At 39.6% G+C, this 15,865-nt stretch overlaps 1 protein-coding gene across 1 annotated transcript in view; it reads right to left on the bottom strand.

The window, feature by feature from the left end:
• Positions 1-11,783, bottom strand: part of prkg1b (protein kinase cGMP-dependent 1b) — a 108,465-nt gene extending 96,682 nt beyond the window's left edge. The window contains exons 1-2 of the mRNA XM_057358450.1: positions 11,286-11,783; positions 3,439-3,605 (exon numbers count right to left, since the gene is read on the bottom strand). Of these exons, the coding sequence (XP_057214433.1) occupies positions 3,439-3,605; positions 11,286-11,590 (472 nt within the window). The 5' untranslated portion in view covers positions 11,591-11,783. The remainder of the gene's footprint in view (positions 1-3,438; positions 3,606-11,285) is intronic.
• Between the last annotated feature and the right edge of the window lie 4,082 nt (positions 11,784-15,865).

Here is a 15,865-nt window from a genome sequence, read left to right on the forward strand (position 1 = left end):
ATTTTTTTTTGTTCTGTTGAACACATAAGACATTTTGAAGAATGTAGGACAGCAAACAGTTCTGGGGCACTTATGACTTCCATTGTATTTTTTCCTACTATGGGAGTCAATGGGGGGCAAAATCTGTCTGGTTATGAGCATTCTTCCAAATATCTTTCTCTGTGTTCATCAGAACAAAGACTTTTATACAGATTTGGAACAACTCAAATTTTTTGGTGAAGCATCCCTTTAATAGTCATTATATGAATTAATAACATTTAGAAAGTTAAGAAATATGCATTTAATCTTAGAATCGGTATTGATAACTGCAAATATTACTCTGAATCGGCTATCGGTATCAGTGGAGGACTTGAACAGATCTGAAGTGTTTGAAAAAGGTTACATGTATTTAGTAAAATCACAACCCGGCCTCATCGCCTCTGTACTCAAAACACTTCACTTCTGCACTGGATTCTTCAAAAGTCAAAAATTATCTTCTGAAATGACAACATAGTGTGCTGACACGCAGACTCAACCGGTAGGCGTAGGCACTCAAAGGTAAGACTGTCACTAACAAAACTTGTTACGATGTAATCTAGTGCTCAACTTTAAGCATGAAGCCGGGCGGATGAAATCTGTAAGCGTTTTTCAACACAAGCTGTCAGATTAATGGTTCCAATCTCACATCCTTCACTTGACTGGAAAAAAATTTGATGACCAGACGTGTAAAGCAATAAACTGCTACAAACATCAGACAGCCGTCCACCAAAGCCAAGATATTTAGCATATTCAAAAAAATATTAAAAGGTAAACAAGTGTTTACAGTAAATGGAAAATGATGACCTGTGTTTATACTGAAGCGTCCAGTTTTACATTTTACATTTATGTGTTTTTATCCAAATTGTTTTACAGTGGATTCGGAGTATACGTGTTTTCTCACTATACAGCACACGTTCAGACGTATTATTAGTAAATGTGGAAATCTTTGCAGTGTTGATGCAAACCTCTCCTGTAGCAGTTGAGTTACTTTCACATGCAGTCTATTTGCTTGACTTGTAAAGCATCAATAAACTGTAATAAAGTTTTAGTTGGTGATGAATGTAAGGACAAATGGCATCCTGCAGATAAATCCAATAACAGTGTTCTTTTTTGATACAATGCGGTGGCAATTTTGTTGTTTACTGAAAGTTTTATTGACTGGCTCAGCGTTCAGCGCTTTGACTGTTTTGACAACAATGTGAGGTCTGATGATCAAAGCTATTATTACAAGTGGATCTATCAGAAAAACAAAATGACTTCGGCTGTTTAAAATCACTTGGTGTTAAGCTTTCTATAAACGACTCTGCCGGATCTTGACTTTAATTTCAATGCAAGCGATTTGGTTTCAACCTGTATAACCGATGATATGTTCAATGTGTCATAAGGATGATGAGTTTACTCTCACTGTCTGCCATTGGTCACCAAACAGATAGCACCACCCTGGCATTTTTGACCAGCTTCGGCCCTCCACCATTTTTGTCGACAGGGGGTGGGTGTGCGAGTGGTATGTTGTGCTGCTGTCATTGCCTGTCCTGCATACATAAGCGATTCGCAATTGCGTTCGCGTTCCGTGCATACACGCCCCATTCGCGCTTCTAATCCGTCCGTCTCTCTGGCCCATGCGTCCATTTCGGCCCAAAAAGTACATCGGCCCACCGGGAAAATGCCCGGTATGCCCGATGGCCAATCCAGCCCTGGCACCACCCCAAACTCAATGCCATTGGCTGAGCTGAATTTACTGAATTTACGGATGTTTCATATGTTCAAAACAAGTAGACATACTTACTGTTGTCTGAATGTGTATTTTAACATGTCAAAAATTACACAGCAGAACTTGTCAGAGCTGCGCAGCAGGGCATCACTTCACTCATTCTGATGGCATTTTAATGTCACACAAGCATAATGAAACACATTTGTGAGGTGGGCTGCAGTCAGTCTTATGGGGGTGTGCAGTCAAACGAAAGGGCAAGCCAATAAATGAAATGAAATTAGCATCGTTGAGGCTAGTGGCGACTATCCAGATGCAATCTAGATATGAGGTGAGGTGAGCCACCCGTGGGTTGAAACGGAGCACGTCTCCCGTGGAGACCTGCAGGGGTGAGTTTGGATAAAGTACGAGAGTTCACAGGAGGAGAGCTGTAAATAAATCACGACAGAAAATGGCTCTACACAGCGGAATGGCAAGTCCTGCTTTAAAACCTATTAAGAAGATTCACGCGGGTCTCCGGCACTTGTATTTCTGTAAATGGGTAGTTGACACAGAGTAGTTTTGGAAACTCCAGCAGTGTGATATGGCATTTAAAATAAGGACGTTATTTATATGAAAGCGGGGCCTTTTAAAAAGTGTGAAGACAAAATTGAAGTTGCACGATCATACACCAAAAAACAACTAGTAAGCTCTACTTAATTTTTCACGTAAATTTGCGCAAAATTTGCACAGATTTTTTTTAAACTTGACACAAAAAATAAGAAAATTTTCATTTAAAAACTGTGTAAAAAACTTTGCAAAACTTGCACAAATTTACACACACAAAAAAAGTAAATCCTATATTTGTTTTTAACAATGTAACAAGAAATACCATTCATTTAATGTTTATTAAAATATAAACTTATAAAAACAAGTGCTGTTTGAAGAAATTCAATGAATAACGTGTGCTAGTTGATGTTTATTGATATGATGTGTAGATAATTGCAATCAGGCTGATTTTGATTACTGTAGACGTATCTGGCATATTTGATCAGTGTGGGCGACTGAACACCGCATTTTTACATTACGTGTGTCTAATGACCCTTGAAAATATGAACACAAACCGTTTGTTTTTATCTGGTTAGCACTGCTAAAATGACAAGCATCTGTCTTTCTCCATGCAATTATTAGCACAGCAGACGCTCAACTGAATCAAATGAAATGTCTTTAAAGTAACAAACACGCTCACAATGACATTGTCAAAGCGCACCTTGAGACCAATTCAGAGTCAGAGCTGAACAGAAGAGTCTTTAACAAGATTCACAATCAATGTCAGACTCTTCTACTCACTGCCTATGAACTCTAAAGTTTTATATGAGCTCGCTGCAGTCAGTCAAACCAACCGCCAGGGATTTTTTAGGGTCACAAAAGGAACAACATCCAGAACATCCACTGCCTGAAACGTTTAAGTACAAACCGAGGTTAGATTTAGGAGTGGGGTTTCATTCTTGCTTTTTCTAATAATCATACATTTTTGTATGATTCACTTTGTCCAAACCGATATGAAATCGCCACCTCACTAAAATATTTTCCTGTGAGATCAGGTTGGACTACGCCACCATTTTCATGATCACTAAATCTGCACACAAACGTCTATCTCAATAAAACGAATGTTTACCAGAGCGTTTTACAGAAGCACAGACAATGGCATCAAATGTAAAGATGTGACGTACCTTCCATGACGTAGACCAGCGAGCCCACATCTCCCTCTTTGATGATACAGCTCTCTTTTTCATACTCCACCGGATACATACAGTCCACGATCTCCTGGATCTGAGACAGCTCCAGATTCTTCATGAAGTCATTGTCAAGAATGGCCTCTTTGATGAGTTCTTTAGACCTGTGGTGACAAAAACAGAAAGGATTTTTGTTCCTGGTGAAATTAAAAAGAGTTACCAGGACCATTCAGATAAATAATGATAACTGTATTGTGAGTTATATGGTTATATATCCCTAGCGAACTAGGGAACTACAGGCCTATATCGAATCTACCTTTCATATTAAAAAAAGTAGTTTCAACTCAATTATGCTCCTTCCTCCAAAGGAATGACGTCAATGAAGCATTCCAGTCTGGATTTAGAGCATGTCACAGTACAGAGACTGCTTTGATCAGAGTTACAAATGATCTGCTATTGGCGTCTGACCGAGGTTGTATCTCATTATTGGTTCTGCTAGACCTTAGTGCTGCATTCAACACCATTGACCACAGCACACTCCTACATAGACTCATAAATTATGTCGGCATTAAGGGAATAGCTTTGAAATGGTTTAAATCGTATTTATCCAACCGTTTTCAATTTGTAGCAATAAACAATGAGGTGTCACGCAAATCGCAAGTCCAGTACGGTGTACCACAGGGCTCAGTCTTAGGGCCTCTTCTCTTCGCATTATACATGCTACCTCTAGGAGATATAATAAAGTGACACAGAGTTAGCTTTCACTGTTATGCTGATAATACTCAACTTTATATTTCCTCGAAGCCTCTTGAAACACAGCAGTTCCATCGAATAATGGAATGCATAGGCGATATAAAAAACTGGATGAGTAACAACTTTTTATTACTGAACTCGGACAAAACAGAAGTGTTAATTATTGGACCGAAAACCACCATACGTAACAACCAAGAATACTGCTCAACTATTGACGGATGTTCCATAAAACCCTCGTCGTCAGCAAAGAATCTTGGCATTCTATTCGATAGTAATCTGGCATTTGAGAGCCACGTCACCAACACCTGTAAAATTGCATTTTTCCATTTTAAGAATATATCTAAACTACGTCATATGCTGTCACTGTCAGATGCAGAGAAGTTAATTCATGCATTCATGACATCAAGACTAGATTACTGTAATGCTCTGTTAGGTGGTTGCCCTGCAGGCTTATTACAAAAACTCAATCTGGTCCAAAACGCGGCAGCTTGAGTTCTTACACGTACAAAAAAGTATGAACATATTAGCCCGGTTCTGTCAACCTTGCACTGGTTACCTATAAAGCATCGCATTAACTTTAAAATCTTGCTTATTACCCATAAAGCCCTACATGGTTTAGCTCCTCAGTACTTAAGTGAACTCCTCTTGTATTATAGTCCTTCACGTGCATTACGCTCTCAGGCATCCTGTCAGTTGGTAATACCTAGAATTTCAAAATCAAGTGCAGGTGGTAGATCATTTTCCTATCTAGCGCCTAAACTTTGACACACTCTGTCAGTTTAAATCTAGACTAAAGACCCATCTTTTTAATCTGACACAGCTGTTTGTTAGAGAGGACAGGAGGAGAAGTGGAAGAGAGAAGGGGGTGGGTCCGGGAAAGGACCACGAGACGGGAATCGAACCCGGGTCGCCCAATGCGCAACCGCGCCACATGTCGGAGCACTGCCCACTAGGCTATCGGCTCCAACGCATCGTTTTAATCTTGCATACACTACACTTCCATAATATAAATCCTCTGAGGGATTAGGCTGCATTAGTTAGATCAACCGGAACCAGGAACACAACAGATGTACTTGTTGCATCAAAGAGTGCAGAACAGTACTCTACTCTCAGCCAGTCTTGTCTCATTGTTCCAAGGTTACCACAGCGAGCAGGATGCAGTTCATGCCCAGACCTGATGGTAGACCGGAAAATGGGAAGAGGCGACCTGACAAGAGCTGAGATGATAGAGCTGGAAAAAGAAGGACGTGATGACTTGACACGTCTTCACTACAAAATTTAAAATGCTATTAGATTATTAATGATAATCTTAAACTAAAATTTACCTTATTAGTAAGTTTATTTCTTTTTATTTAGCCTTGTTGTGCAAGCACTGTCGAGCTTATGAAGAGGCAGCAGCTTTTGCCAGAGGGGAACTGGAATCCCCTGGTTGGGCCTGGGATCTCCTGAGGTTTTTTTCTCGATTGGAGTTTTGGGTTCCTCGCCACCATTTGCATACTGTTTTTCACTTTTTGCCTGGCCGGGGGGGCTGCTTCAGAATTAGAATTTTAATGTTTTACTTAATTAACATTGCATATAAGAATTTATAGTCTGTTTAATATTTGACCTGTGTTTCTCTCTCCTTTATCTTAAATGTGTGCTTTCACTGTGTCTGTGTGTGTGTGTGTGTCCGTGCTTGTCTGTATGTGTGTGTGTGTGTGTGTGTGCGTGCGTGCGTGCGTGCGTGTGTGTGTGTGTGCGTGCGTGCGTGCGTGTGTGTCTAAGTCTATGTGTGTTAGTACATGTGCATATTGTGTGTGTGGAGTGTTTTTTATGTGGGTATGACTGTCTTCTGTGTTTTCACCTTTTTCTTGTTTTTAAAGGTACAACTTTAATTGTTTTGCTTATAGTCAATATGTCTCATGTACAGCTGCTTTGTAACAGTGAAAATTGTAAAAAGCGCTATATAAATAAAGTTGAGTTGAGTTATATTAGCGATAAGCCAGTGTATGAAATTTTGCGGCATTTAGTGGTGAGGTTGTGAACGGCAACCAATGGCTCACTCCACCCCTCCCTTTCCAAGCACTACGGTGGCTGACACAGGACTAAGATGTCGTCACATTTTCACTTCTTTGCTGAAGGAGAAAACGCATTTACGAAACGCATTCTGTAGAGCAGTTTGTCCGTTTAGCTACTGTAGAAACAACATGATGAACTCCATGTAAGGGGACCCGCGGTAGCTCATTCTAAAGTAATAAAAGCATAACGCTTCATTATGTAAGGTCTTTATACACCTCTGAACATGTGTATGATTTGCATTTCCGTCAATAGATCCTTCTAAATATTACTCACAGCACATTTAAGTCCTAAATCGAGCAAAATCAAACTGAAGTGAAAACGGCAAAATGGAGGCAGTCACAAATCACTTTTTCTTGAAATCCGAGACAGCTTTATTCAATGGCACAGCATGAGAAATTCCTCTCAGGAAGGTGTGAACCTCAGAATCCCTCATGCCGGGATTTTGTGAACGTAATCAATGTCTCACACAATCAGTCAATGAGTTTCTCTTCATGGATGACACGACTGATATTCATTTCACGGTCTAAATGTCGGTCTCATGACGTCCATCAGATGTCCGGATGTTGTCTTGCATTCCATGTTCCCTCTTAACTGTTATTTTATCTATATCATGCATACGTTACATTTCATTCTTCTATTATCTCACTGACAGCATCAGCGACATGCTTGGGAAAATATTGGCGTGCTTTTCTCTTTCGATTAGAAATTGGACGAGATGATGTCTGAAAACTGTGGGAGAGGACACGGTCGTCAACACCACCTTTCAAAATGACGGAAATTGTTTATGATTTTAAAATAACCTAGCAGGTACTGCGTTTTGAGGGATCATATTCTGAAGTAGACTGCACTCTACAATTAAATGTACTTTGTGTGAAAACACAGAAGCAGGTGGGTGCACCCAAGTGCATGCATTAATAAGATTCTTGAGCGATCACAACTGATAACCGCTCAATTTAATCTCTCAACATGTGTGTCGTCCCAGTGAATCATTTGCATGCATCTGAATTCCAAAGGGAACATGAGACTGAGACTAATAGGACATTTATAGGATTATAAACTCATTTCAGCTGGTGTTTTGATGCCCTTGCGATCATACAGTCTGGAGAAATATGGCCTCTATCTGAATGGGGATTAAAGACAAATGGTTTAAGGATTTATACTCGATAAAGAGATCACATTCAGACAAGCACGCCAGCAATAATGAGAGTTATAATAAAAGATACGGGAGCAGAAGACAGATTATTCTTATCAGTCACGATTCAGACGAGTCGCCTTCACATACATTCAATAAGATCTCAATCTGAGAATGATATTAACAAATCTCATGTATTAGTTATGATGTGATCGCTTAAACAGAATAATCTGTATGCACGGGAAGGATTGTCTAGTGTCACATTTAACAACAAGTGGTATCTTTACTTGATTGCTTTATTGCTATATTTTGTTTGCTGTGGATTAAAACAAAGAATAAAAAACATTTTTTTAATATATTTCGTAATTATAGTTTCACTTCTCAAGACTAAATCCAAGAGTCACTTTAATGGCCAAATAAAAGCATTGCTTCATTTTATATCACCAAAAAATCATAAAAAATATATTTTCGCTATTAGTTGCTGTTTTTTCACTGTTGAATCATTCACAATAATACGAGGAGCATGTTAGGTTCAAAATGTGAACAGAAAAACTAAATGTATTTCGAATGCAATGCAATAATTCATAAGTCATTTACTATCCATATCCACATTCACAAGCAGAGTGACGTGAATAAAGGTTGTTTATAGCCATTCTCATGCAAAACTGCCATCCATTCTTGTTTGCCTAATTTGATCTCCTCTGTTCCGAAAGATTTACCCGATAGGGTCCGTGTGCACTAAAGCCAACACGCGGGTAATGTGATGTAACTGGTAGAGCACGACATTACCAATGCTATGCCAAGGTCAAGGGTTGGATTCCCGTGGAGAGCATGTAAACCGTGAGCCATTAGTGCTCTGAGAGTCACTTTGAATAAAAGCGTCTGCCAAATTCACGAACGCATAAAGCATAATTTTTTTTTATCTGTTAAATGGATACTTCACCCAAAAATGAAAATTCTGTCATCATTTACTCACCTTCCAGTTGTTCCAAATCTGTATAAATGTCTTTGATCTGATGAACGCGGAGAAAGATATTTGGAGAATGCTTATAACCAAACAGATCTTGTCCCCCATTGACTCCCATAGTAGGAAAAAATACAATGGTAGTCAAAAGTCCCCCAGAACTGACGTCCTACATTCTTCAAAATGTCTTCTTATGTGTTCAACAGAACAAAAAAAAATGATAAAGCATTTTTTCTAGTATGGTAGTCAATGGGGGGCAAAATCTGTCTGGTTATAAGCATTCTTCCAAATATCTATCTGTGTGTTCATCAGAACAAAGACATTTATACAGATTTGAAACAACTCGAAGGTAAGTAAATGATGACAGAATTTTCATTTTTGGGGGAACTGTCACTTTAAGACAAACACTCCTGTCAACACTTGTCTTTTATACTTTGATATGCGGGCCAGTTATCAATGTCAAGCCTTGTTTTCTCACATTCATTACAGCAATCCAAAGGGCCATCGCCAGCCGTTCCCAAATGTTTCTTTGAGCTCCGAGCTGCAGGTGGTGGGCAGATTTCTTCAGCGTCTGGCACGGCTTCTGTTCTGATGGGCTTACCATAGCAAAAAAAGTGCAGAAAATGCCACCTCGCATCAGGAGCTTCAATTTAATCAGCGGCTTTGATATTTCGGGCACCATTACGGTGCCCTGGCAGGCCGCTGGCTGGAATGCAGAGGTGATTTCTTCAGCCAGATGGTTGTGAAGAACACCAGGCGGGCTGGACGAAAGCGGAGATTGGCACGCTTGCGGCTGGAGTTGCTTTTTACAGGACTTCTAACCCACTCCGCACTCTTTTGTTTAACAGAGATTTATGTCTGGCCAAACGTGGAGCACAACACACAGCTGTTGCCTTAAAAGGAGAAAATATGCTCTTTTGGTGGGAAGCGACGTGGATACGTTCTGTAAAACTTCACAGGGGCCTCGGAGCAGGGAGAACAATGAAAAGACCGGCAGTAAAGAGACAGTTCATCCAAAAATAACACTGGTGTCGTGATTTATTTACCCTCATGACATGGACAGTAAAGCAGGAACAACATTTCTTGGTTTACTCTGGAGAGGAAAGTAAATGGGACCACCGTGAGGGCGTGTACTGTAAACCATGACTGATTTCTCATTTTTGGCCTCAAAAATAAATGTCAGACATTCTAGCATTTGTTTTTAAAGGTCAGTGTTTGCATAAGAACACAGCGAAGGACAGAAGAGATGTAATTGCAGCGTCTTCTTAAACCTTTGTGCTTTGTGCTCCATGGGGAGCAATGAGAACCTGTGGCTGCAAAGCAATTATTGTTGCACAAGATGTGTGATGGCTTTCCTTATTACAACCAGCGACATTAAAAAAGGAAAATTAGAAGAACACAAAACTGTGTTGAATGAATAGATGCTGTGCTGAAGTCATGAACGCATGAGCACAGTACAGCAGTTAATATCCAGCAGACATAAACATGAGCCGTCTTGAAATGCTCACAAACTGTGAAGAAAGACGGCGAGAGTGGGAGGAGATGACGCGCAGAGAAAGCGATGGCGTGGCGGGTGGATAAGAGAGAGTCTTTGGATAACGCTGCTCTGGAAATCCAGCTGAGGAGACGATGAAAAGATGCTGCCAAACTCTCGAGCCGTACACTTCTGTGCATTTCATTACAACTGTCTACAAAAAAGCTTAAAAGCTCAAAATGATCATTCCAAACCTTAAGAGCCTTGTTAATGAAATCACATTCGTATATAGTTTTGTTCCATACATCTTGTTAGAAGCAGGTTGGGTTGCCATCAGAACAACTCTCATTGACTTCAACAGTATGAACACAAAACCACTGAGACATTCCTTAAAATATCTTCTTTTGTGTTCCACTGAAGAAAGAGTCCAGGTTTTAAAAAATATGAGGGTAAATAAATGATTCTTCGTTCCTTTAACTACTTTAATGCTTTCCTTATTTTTCCAAGTCACTTTGGATAAAAGCATCTTCTGAATACTTAAAGGGAGAGTTCACCCCAAAATGAAAATTCCGTCATGAATTACTCACTCTCTAGTTGTTCCATACATTTCTTTGTTTGGTTGAACATAGACAATGGTTGCCAAGAACTGTTCTTCCAAATATCTTTCTCTGCGTTCATCAGAAATTTATACAGATTTGGAACAACTCGAAGGCAAGTAAATGATGACAGAATTGTCATTTTTGGGTGAACTGTCCCTTTAATTCCTTATAGATTCAACAGGGCGCTGCAAACGTTTGTTAGAGATTCTTGTCTATGTTTATAAAACTCCGCGTCACAGATGTCATCAGCACACTCGCGATGTCAATCTCTCACTCCACCGAACGTCAGCATCCTGGAAGCCGCATGGATTCATATACGACTGTGCATACGTCACAATAAATGAATGTTTTTAAGCGAGATGTGAGAATGTTTCAGACATCATCTCTGACCTTTTCTAATGAGTTCATGTTAATGTCACAAATGTACTTACATTTATTTAGTGACCTAGAAACAGCACAGAGCCTCAAATGTTCCTAGTGACTGTCCTCATACTGACTCTGTGCATGACAATGAAGTTCAATCTAACCTCGTCCAATAAAAACAAACGCACTTTGATTTTTCTTCTAAACAACAAGCGAGCATGAATTGTAAGCAGCTTTTTCTCTCTTGTAAAGTTGATCACCAACAGGTCTGAGTAACAGGCGGGCTGGATTAAGCCCATCATCATACATTACATCAGTCATAATAAAGGCAATGACTGCTCAAGTTATTCAGAACCACAAAACTCCCGGTGTCCAGCTGACCGATGTCACGCGTCATTCAAAGATATTGCATGCACAGAGTAAAATCATCATTGTTTTGTGGTTCAATTCCAGCCGATTTTATGAAAGCAATGCACGTGAACAAGCAGAAGGGACACCTACTGTGGACTCTTTGGGTAGAAAGGCAGTGTAACGTGACTGAGATCCTGAATGTCAAAGGCTGTGGGTTCGGCTGAGATCGCCTGTCTCTTGGTCCTCTGCTGCTCCTGAAACACGCTCTGCTTGTGGACCTGTTGAGTCGCAGGTCTGATCACAGATCTGTATTTGTCCAACTCGTTCTGAAGCTTCTGGATCAGCTCGTCCTTCTGGTCTAACTCCAGCTCCAGATCATCTATGAGCGCGTCTCTCTGTCTCAGTTCCTCGATCTTCTCCTGGAGCGCGTACTGGAGGTCGCGCAAAGTGCCCATGTCTCCCCGGAGTTACCGATCGGGGAGATTCAAATCAAACGCTGAATGTCGCGACTGTGTCTCCAAACGCAGCGCGCCGATCCGCCGGTCACTTATACCGGAGGAATGAGCAGGGAAACACCCACGGCGCTCGCGGACATCGCTTTCGGGAAACGAAGTTTCACACGGCGTTCATTTCTTGTCCAAATACGTCAGTCGCAGCTGCGGAGCGCGAGTGGATCGCCATGAGCGCGCAGTGAGCGCGCAGCAGAAGCGGCATGCGTGTGGGGAAAGACTCAAGCGCGCACCTGTAGCCTAGCAGACCATGCGCGACCCCACACGAGCAGGTAATTTTGTCCAAATACAACTTTTCCAAATCAAGATAACTACACAAGACAGTGTGGCCGGTTTTAACATTTTTAAATATGCAAATATTAAAGCCTGTCAAATAGTTATGGCCAGAAGTTTCCCTTACAAAAATTATGGTTTAACTATAAAACATCAATTTTTTATAGAAATCATAACTACAGTTGTACCATCCTCTCACGTCAGACCCAATTTTCCCAAGGGTTGTTTCTTTATCAAAATGCTTAATATTTGTGGTTGTAATTTACTTAAATGAAAAATTCTTAAAGTAAAACCCTTTAGCAAGATCTAACAATGGGTTAAAACAACACAGCATAGGTTAATTCCCTTTTTGACCCAACTCTGGGTTGAAAATAACCAAACACTTTTTACATTTACACACGGGCACTGAAATGTTAAGTGCATTTTCTGTATAACTGTATGTTTGTAAAATGAAATGTTAGATCAACTTTGTCATCATTCAACCGACACTTTGGCTTTACCTTTTCAAACAGATTTCTATAAACATCCGACAGAAGCAAGCCAACCACTTTAACACGGTGAAAATGATTCTGCTATAACATCTGAGTGGAGTTCAGACACTCATCCTGAAGTTGAAATGCAAGCCTACAGTAAAAATGAGCAAATATGAAACGCTTCACTCTTAAACCATCTGAGTGATGTCCATTAACTGCATCACTGTGCAGTGACACTAAACTCAAACGCCATGTTTATATTTCTCTGATGATATACTGTATATAAATTAAAGACACTGTACTGATCCAGCATTTGGGGCAGAAACTCCAAACTGTTTATTTTGACAGTTATCAATCTGATCTCACGAGAAAAAAAAAAGAGGAGATTGCAAGTTTTGCCTTGGTGTTTAAGTGGCAAAATACATCTAAATCGCTTTAAACTGTAATATTTTACAATAGTAGGCCCGTGGTCATTTACTGAAGCTTTTGGTATATTTAACAGGCTGAGAGTAAAAATTGTTCACATGGTGCTTGTCAGAAATTTTCCACACTGGGACCGTTTTTCCATAACAGAAACTTTCAGAAGCAACATGTAGATTTCTCGTGAGATTTGGTTTGGCTAATGGAAGACTGAAGTCTCGGCATGTCATGTTGATGCTGTGTGTTTCCTCCCTGCAGTCTCAAACATCATCTGGATCTTCACATTAACACCCGACCAGCTGCTTCAGTTCACCTCATTAACTGTCTCCACTGCGCTTTAAAACAAACAGTAGCACAAGAACATTTGTAGTAAAAGCCAAAAATACATTGTATGGGTCAGTCAGAGTTATCGATTTTTCTTTTATGCCAAAAATCATTAGGATATTAAGTAAAGGTCATGTTCCATGAAGATATTTTGTAATTTCCTACCCTAAATATATCAAAATTTTATTTTTGTGAGCGGGTGGCCTTCTAGCACCTCTGATGGACAATGTTTTCTCAATGTTTAGATTTTTTTTGTACCCTCAGATTCCAGAGTTTTGAATAGTTAAATCCTATCACAACAAACCATATAGGACGCTTATTTCAGATAATGTAAAAATCTCAATTTCGAAAAATTGACCCTTAAAACACATATAATCTTAAAGGACACACATACTGATATACAGTATGTATCGCTCGAATGTACTGCAAGTTGCTTTAAATAAAAGCGTCTGGCAAATTTATGAATGTGAACAAGCCTAAAGATGTATCCTCAACAATAAAACAACTTTGTAGCTTTATGAAGAGTAATTCACCAAAGAAGAGAAAACAAGAATTTGATAAATAAGATCAAAAGCGCCCTCTTGTGGAACAAACCTGAGATGCGCACCCATGTTTGAAGATTTATTTTAAAGTGATAGTTCTGTCATCATAATAATTCCGTCATCATTTACTCCCCCTCGGGTTGTTCCGAACCTGTGTAAGTGTCTTTGTTCTGCTGAACACAAAGGAAGATATTTGGAAGAATGTCAGTAACCTGAGGGTGGTGCGTAAATGGTGACAGTATTTTCAGTTTTGGGTGAACTATACCTTTAAAATGAGCTCAAAACGATAATTAAATTATTTCATTCTCATATTATCATTGTGTCAAATACTGTTTTACTTTTATTGAAATGCACATATATAAATTGTCCACATATTATGTATGTGTGACTGCAAAACAAACTCAATCATATCTGCTGTTATGTGTTTAGTGCACTGTGTGATCTGTTTTATGTCTATTTAGTCTCATTTGCATTATTATTGGAGATAAGAAACCTAACACACTCATTTTAATGGATAAATGAGTGTCCTGGAAATCCCAAAACTAGCACAGAGACCTCGCAGGGGACGGTGCACAGAATCTAGACCCATGTCTCTCTCTTTCACCACCCTAAAGTGAATCTGATCCCATTCATCATGCATAGCACAGAAGACCAATTAAGGACAATTGATGAGGCAAACCATGAAGAACTGCAGCACAGGAGCAGATCAAAGCTTGTGTGTCACTCAGTGTGGAAGTGAGATGTGATGCTAATGTTGAAGGCTGAAGACCGTTCACCGTGAAGCCTTTTATCAGCGCAGGAAAGATAACACACTTTCCATTCTCAAGGGCTTTCATAAGGAGCTTGTTGATTATATAAGGATCAGAGAAGAGATTGTTTTCTGATGGGAAACTACAGTGTTTATGATGCTAACACACACAAAGAAAGGCTCACGATACAGTTACTGCTAAGCCATCAGAATCCATTCAACAGATCTGCCCTCAAAGACCTCCATCTATTTAGGCTACAGCTTTGTCTTTCTGTTTTGAAGTGTAAAACACCAAACTTATTTCTGTAGACATAAGAGGACGGTGAGCACCTGAGTCTTAATTTTACTGAATAGGATCATAAAATCAATTCCAATTTTATGTAAGGTGGAACACCAGTGAATTTATTTATTTTTATTATTACTATTATCAAAGTTATTATTATTTGTAGTAATTACTATATAGTAGTAATACAAAATATAAACATAACTTTAGCCTCCAAATGTAGGCTACTGGCTGTTTTCGTTTCACCTCCACGGTGGGATAATACTTTACTGTCATCTAGTGGCCGACAACGGAGGCTTTTTTAAACTGCAGTCCACTTAAAGCAGGGGTGTCCAAAGTCAGTACTGGAGGGCCGGTGTCCTGCAAAGTTTAGCTTCAACCCTAATCAAACACACCTGGGCAGCTAATCAAGGTCTCACAAAGCAGACTAGAAACTTCCAAACAGGTGTGTTGAGCCAAGTTGGAGCTAAAGTCTGCAGGACAGTGGCCCACCAGGACCGACATTGGACACCCCTGCCTTAAAGGGATAGTACAGTCAAAAAGGAAAATTCTGTCATCATTTACTCACCCTCATGTCATTTCATACCTGTATAAATGACTTTGTTCTGATGGACACAGAGAAAGATATTTGGAAGAATGTTAGTCATTTCCAGTTGCGGGACATCACACAGCAAAATCGCCAGTGTTAAAAAAGGTCAAATTAACAATTAAGATTGTCAATTTGACCTTTTTAACACTGGCGATTTTGCTGTGCATCGACTACCATAGTAGTAAGAATTAAATGGTAGTCAAAGGTGCCCGAGAACTCTTTGTTTTCCTAAATTCTTCCAAATGTCTCATTATGTGTTCAACAGAGCAAAAAAATACACTATTTTTTCCTACTATGGTAGTGGATGCTGTCCCAGAACTGAAAATTGCTAACAATCTTCCAAATATCTTTCTCTGTGTTCATCGGAACAAAGACATTTATACAGGTTTGAAACAATCTGAGGGTGAGTAAATGATGACAGATTCTTCATTTTTGGATGAACTATCCCTTTAACTCTTAAATCTCACGGCTGTTTATTACAGTCCCAGAGCGACTTTTCCTCCTTCTACTTTTGAATACCAAAATAAAAATGCACCACAGTGATTTTCTTTGAATTACATACGGGTGGA

This window comes from Triplophysa rosa, linkage group LG18 (assembly GCF_024868665.1).
Source record: "Triplophysa rosa linkage group LG18, Trosa_1v2, whole genome shotgun sequence".
In the NCBI taxonomy this organism is placed as follows: domain Eukaryota; kingdom Metazoa; phylum Chordata; class Actinopteri; order Cypriniformes; family Nemacheilidae; genus Triplophysa; species Triplophysa rosa.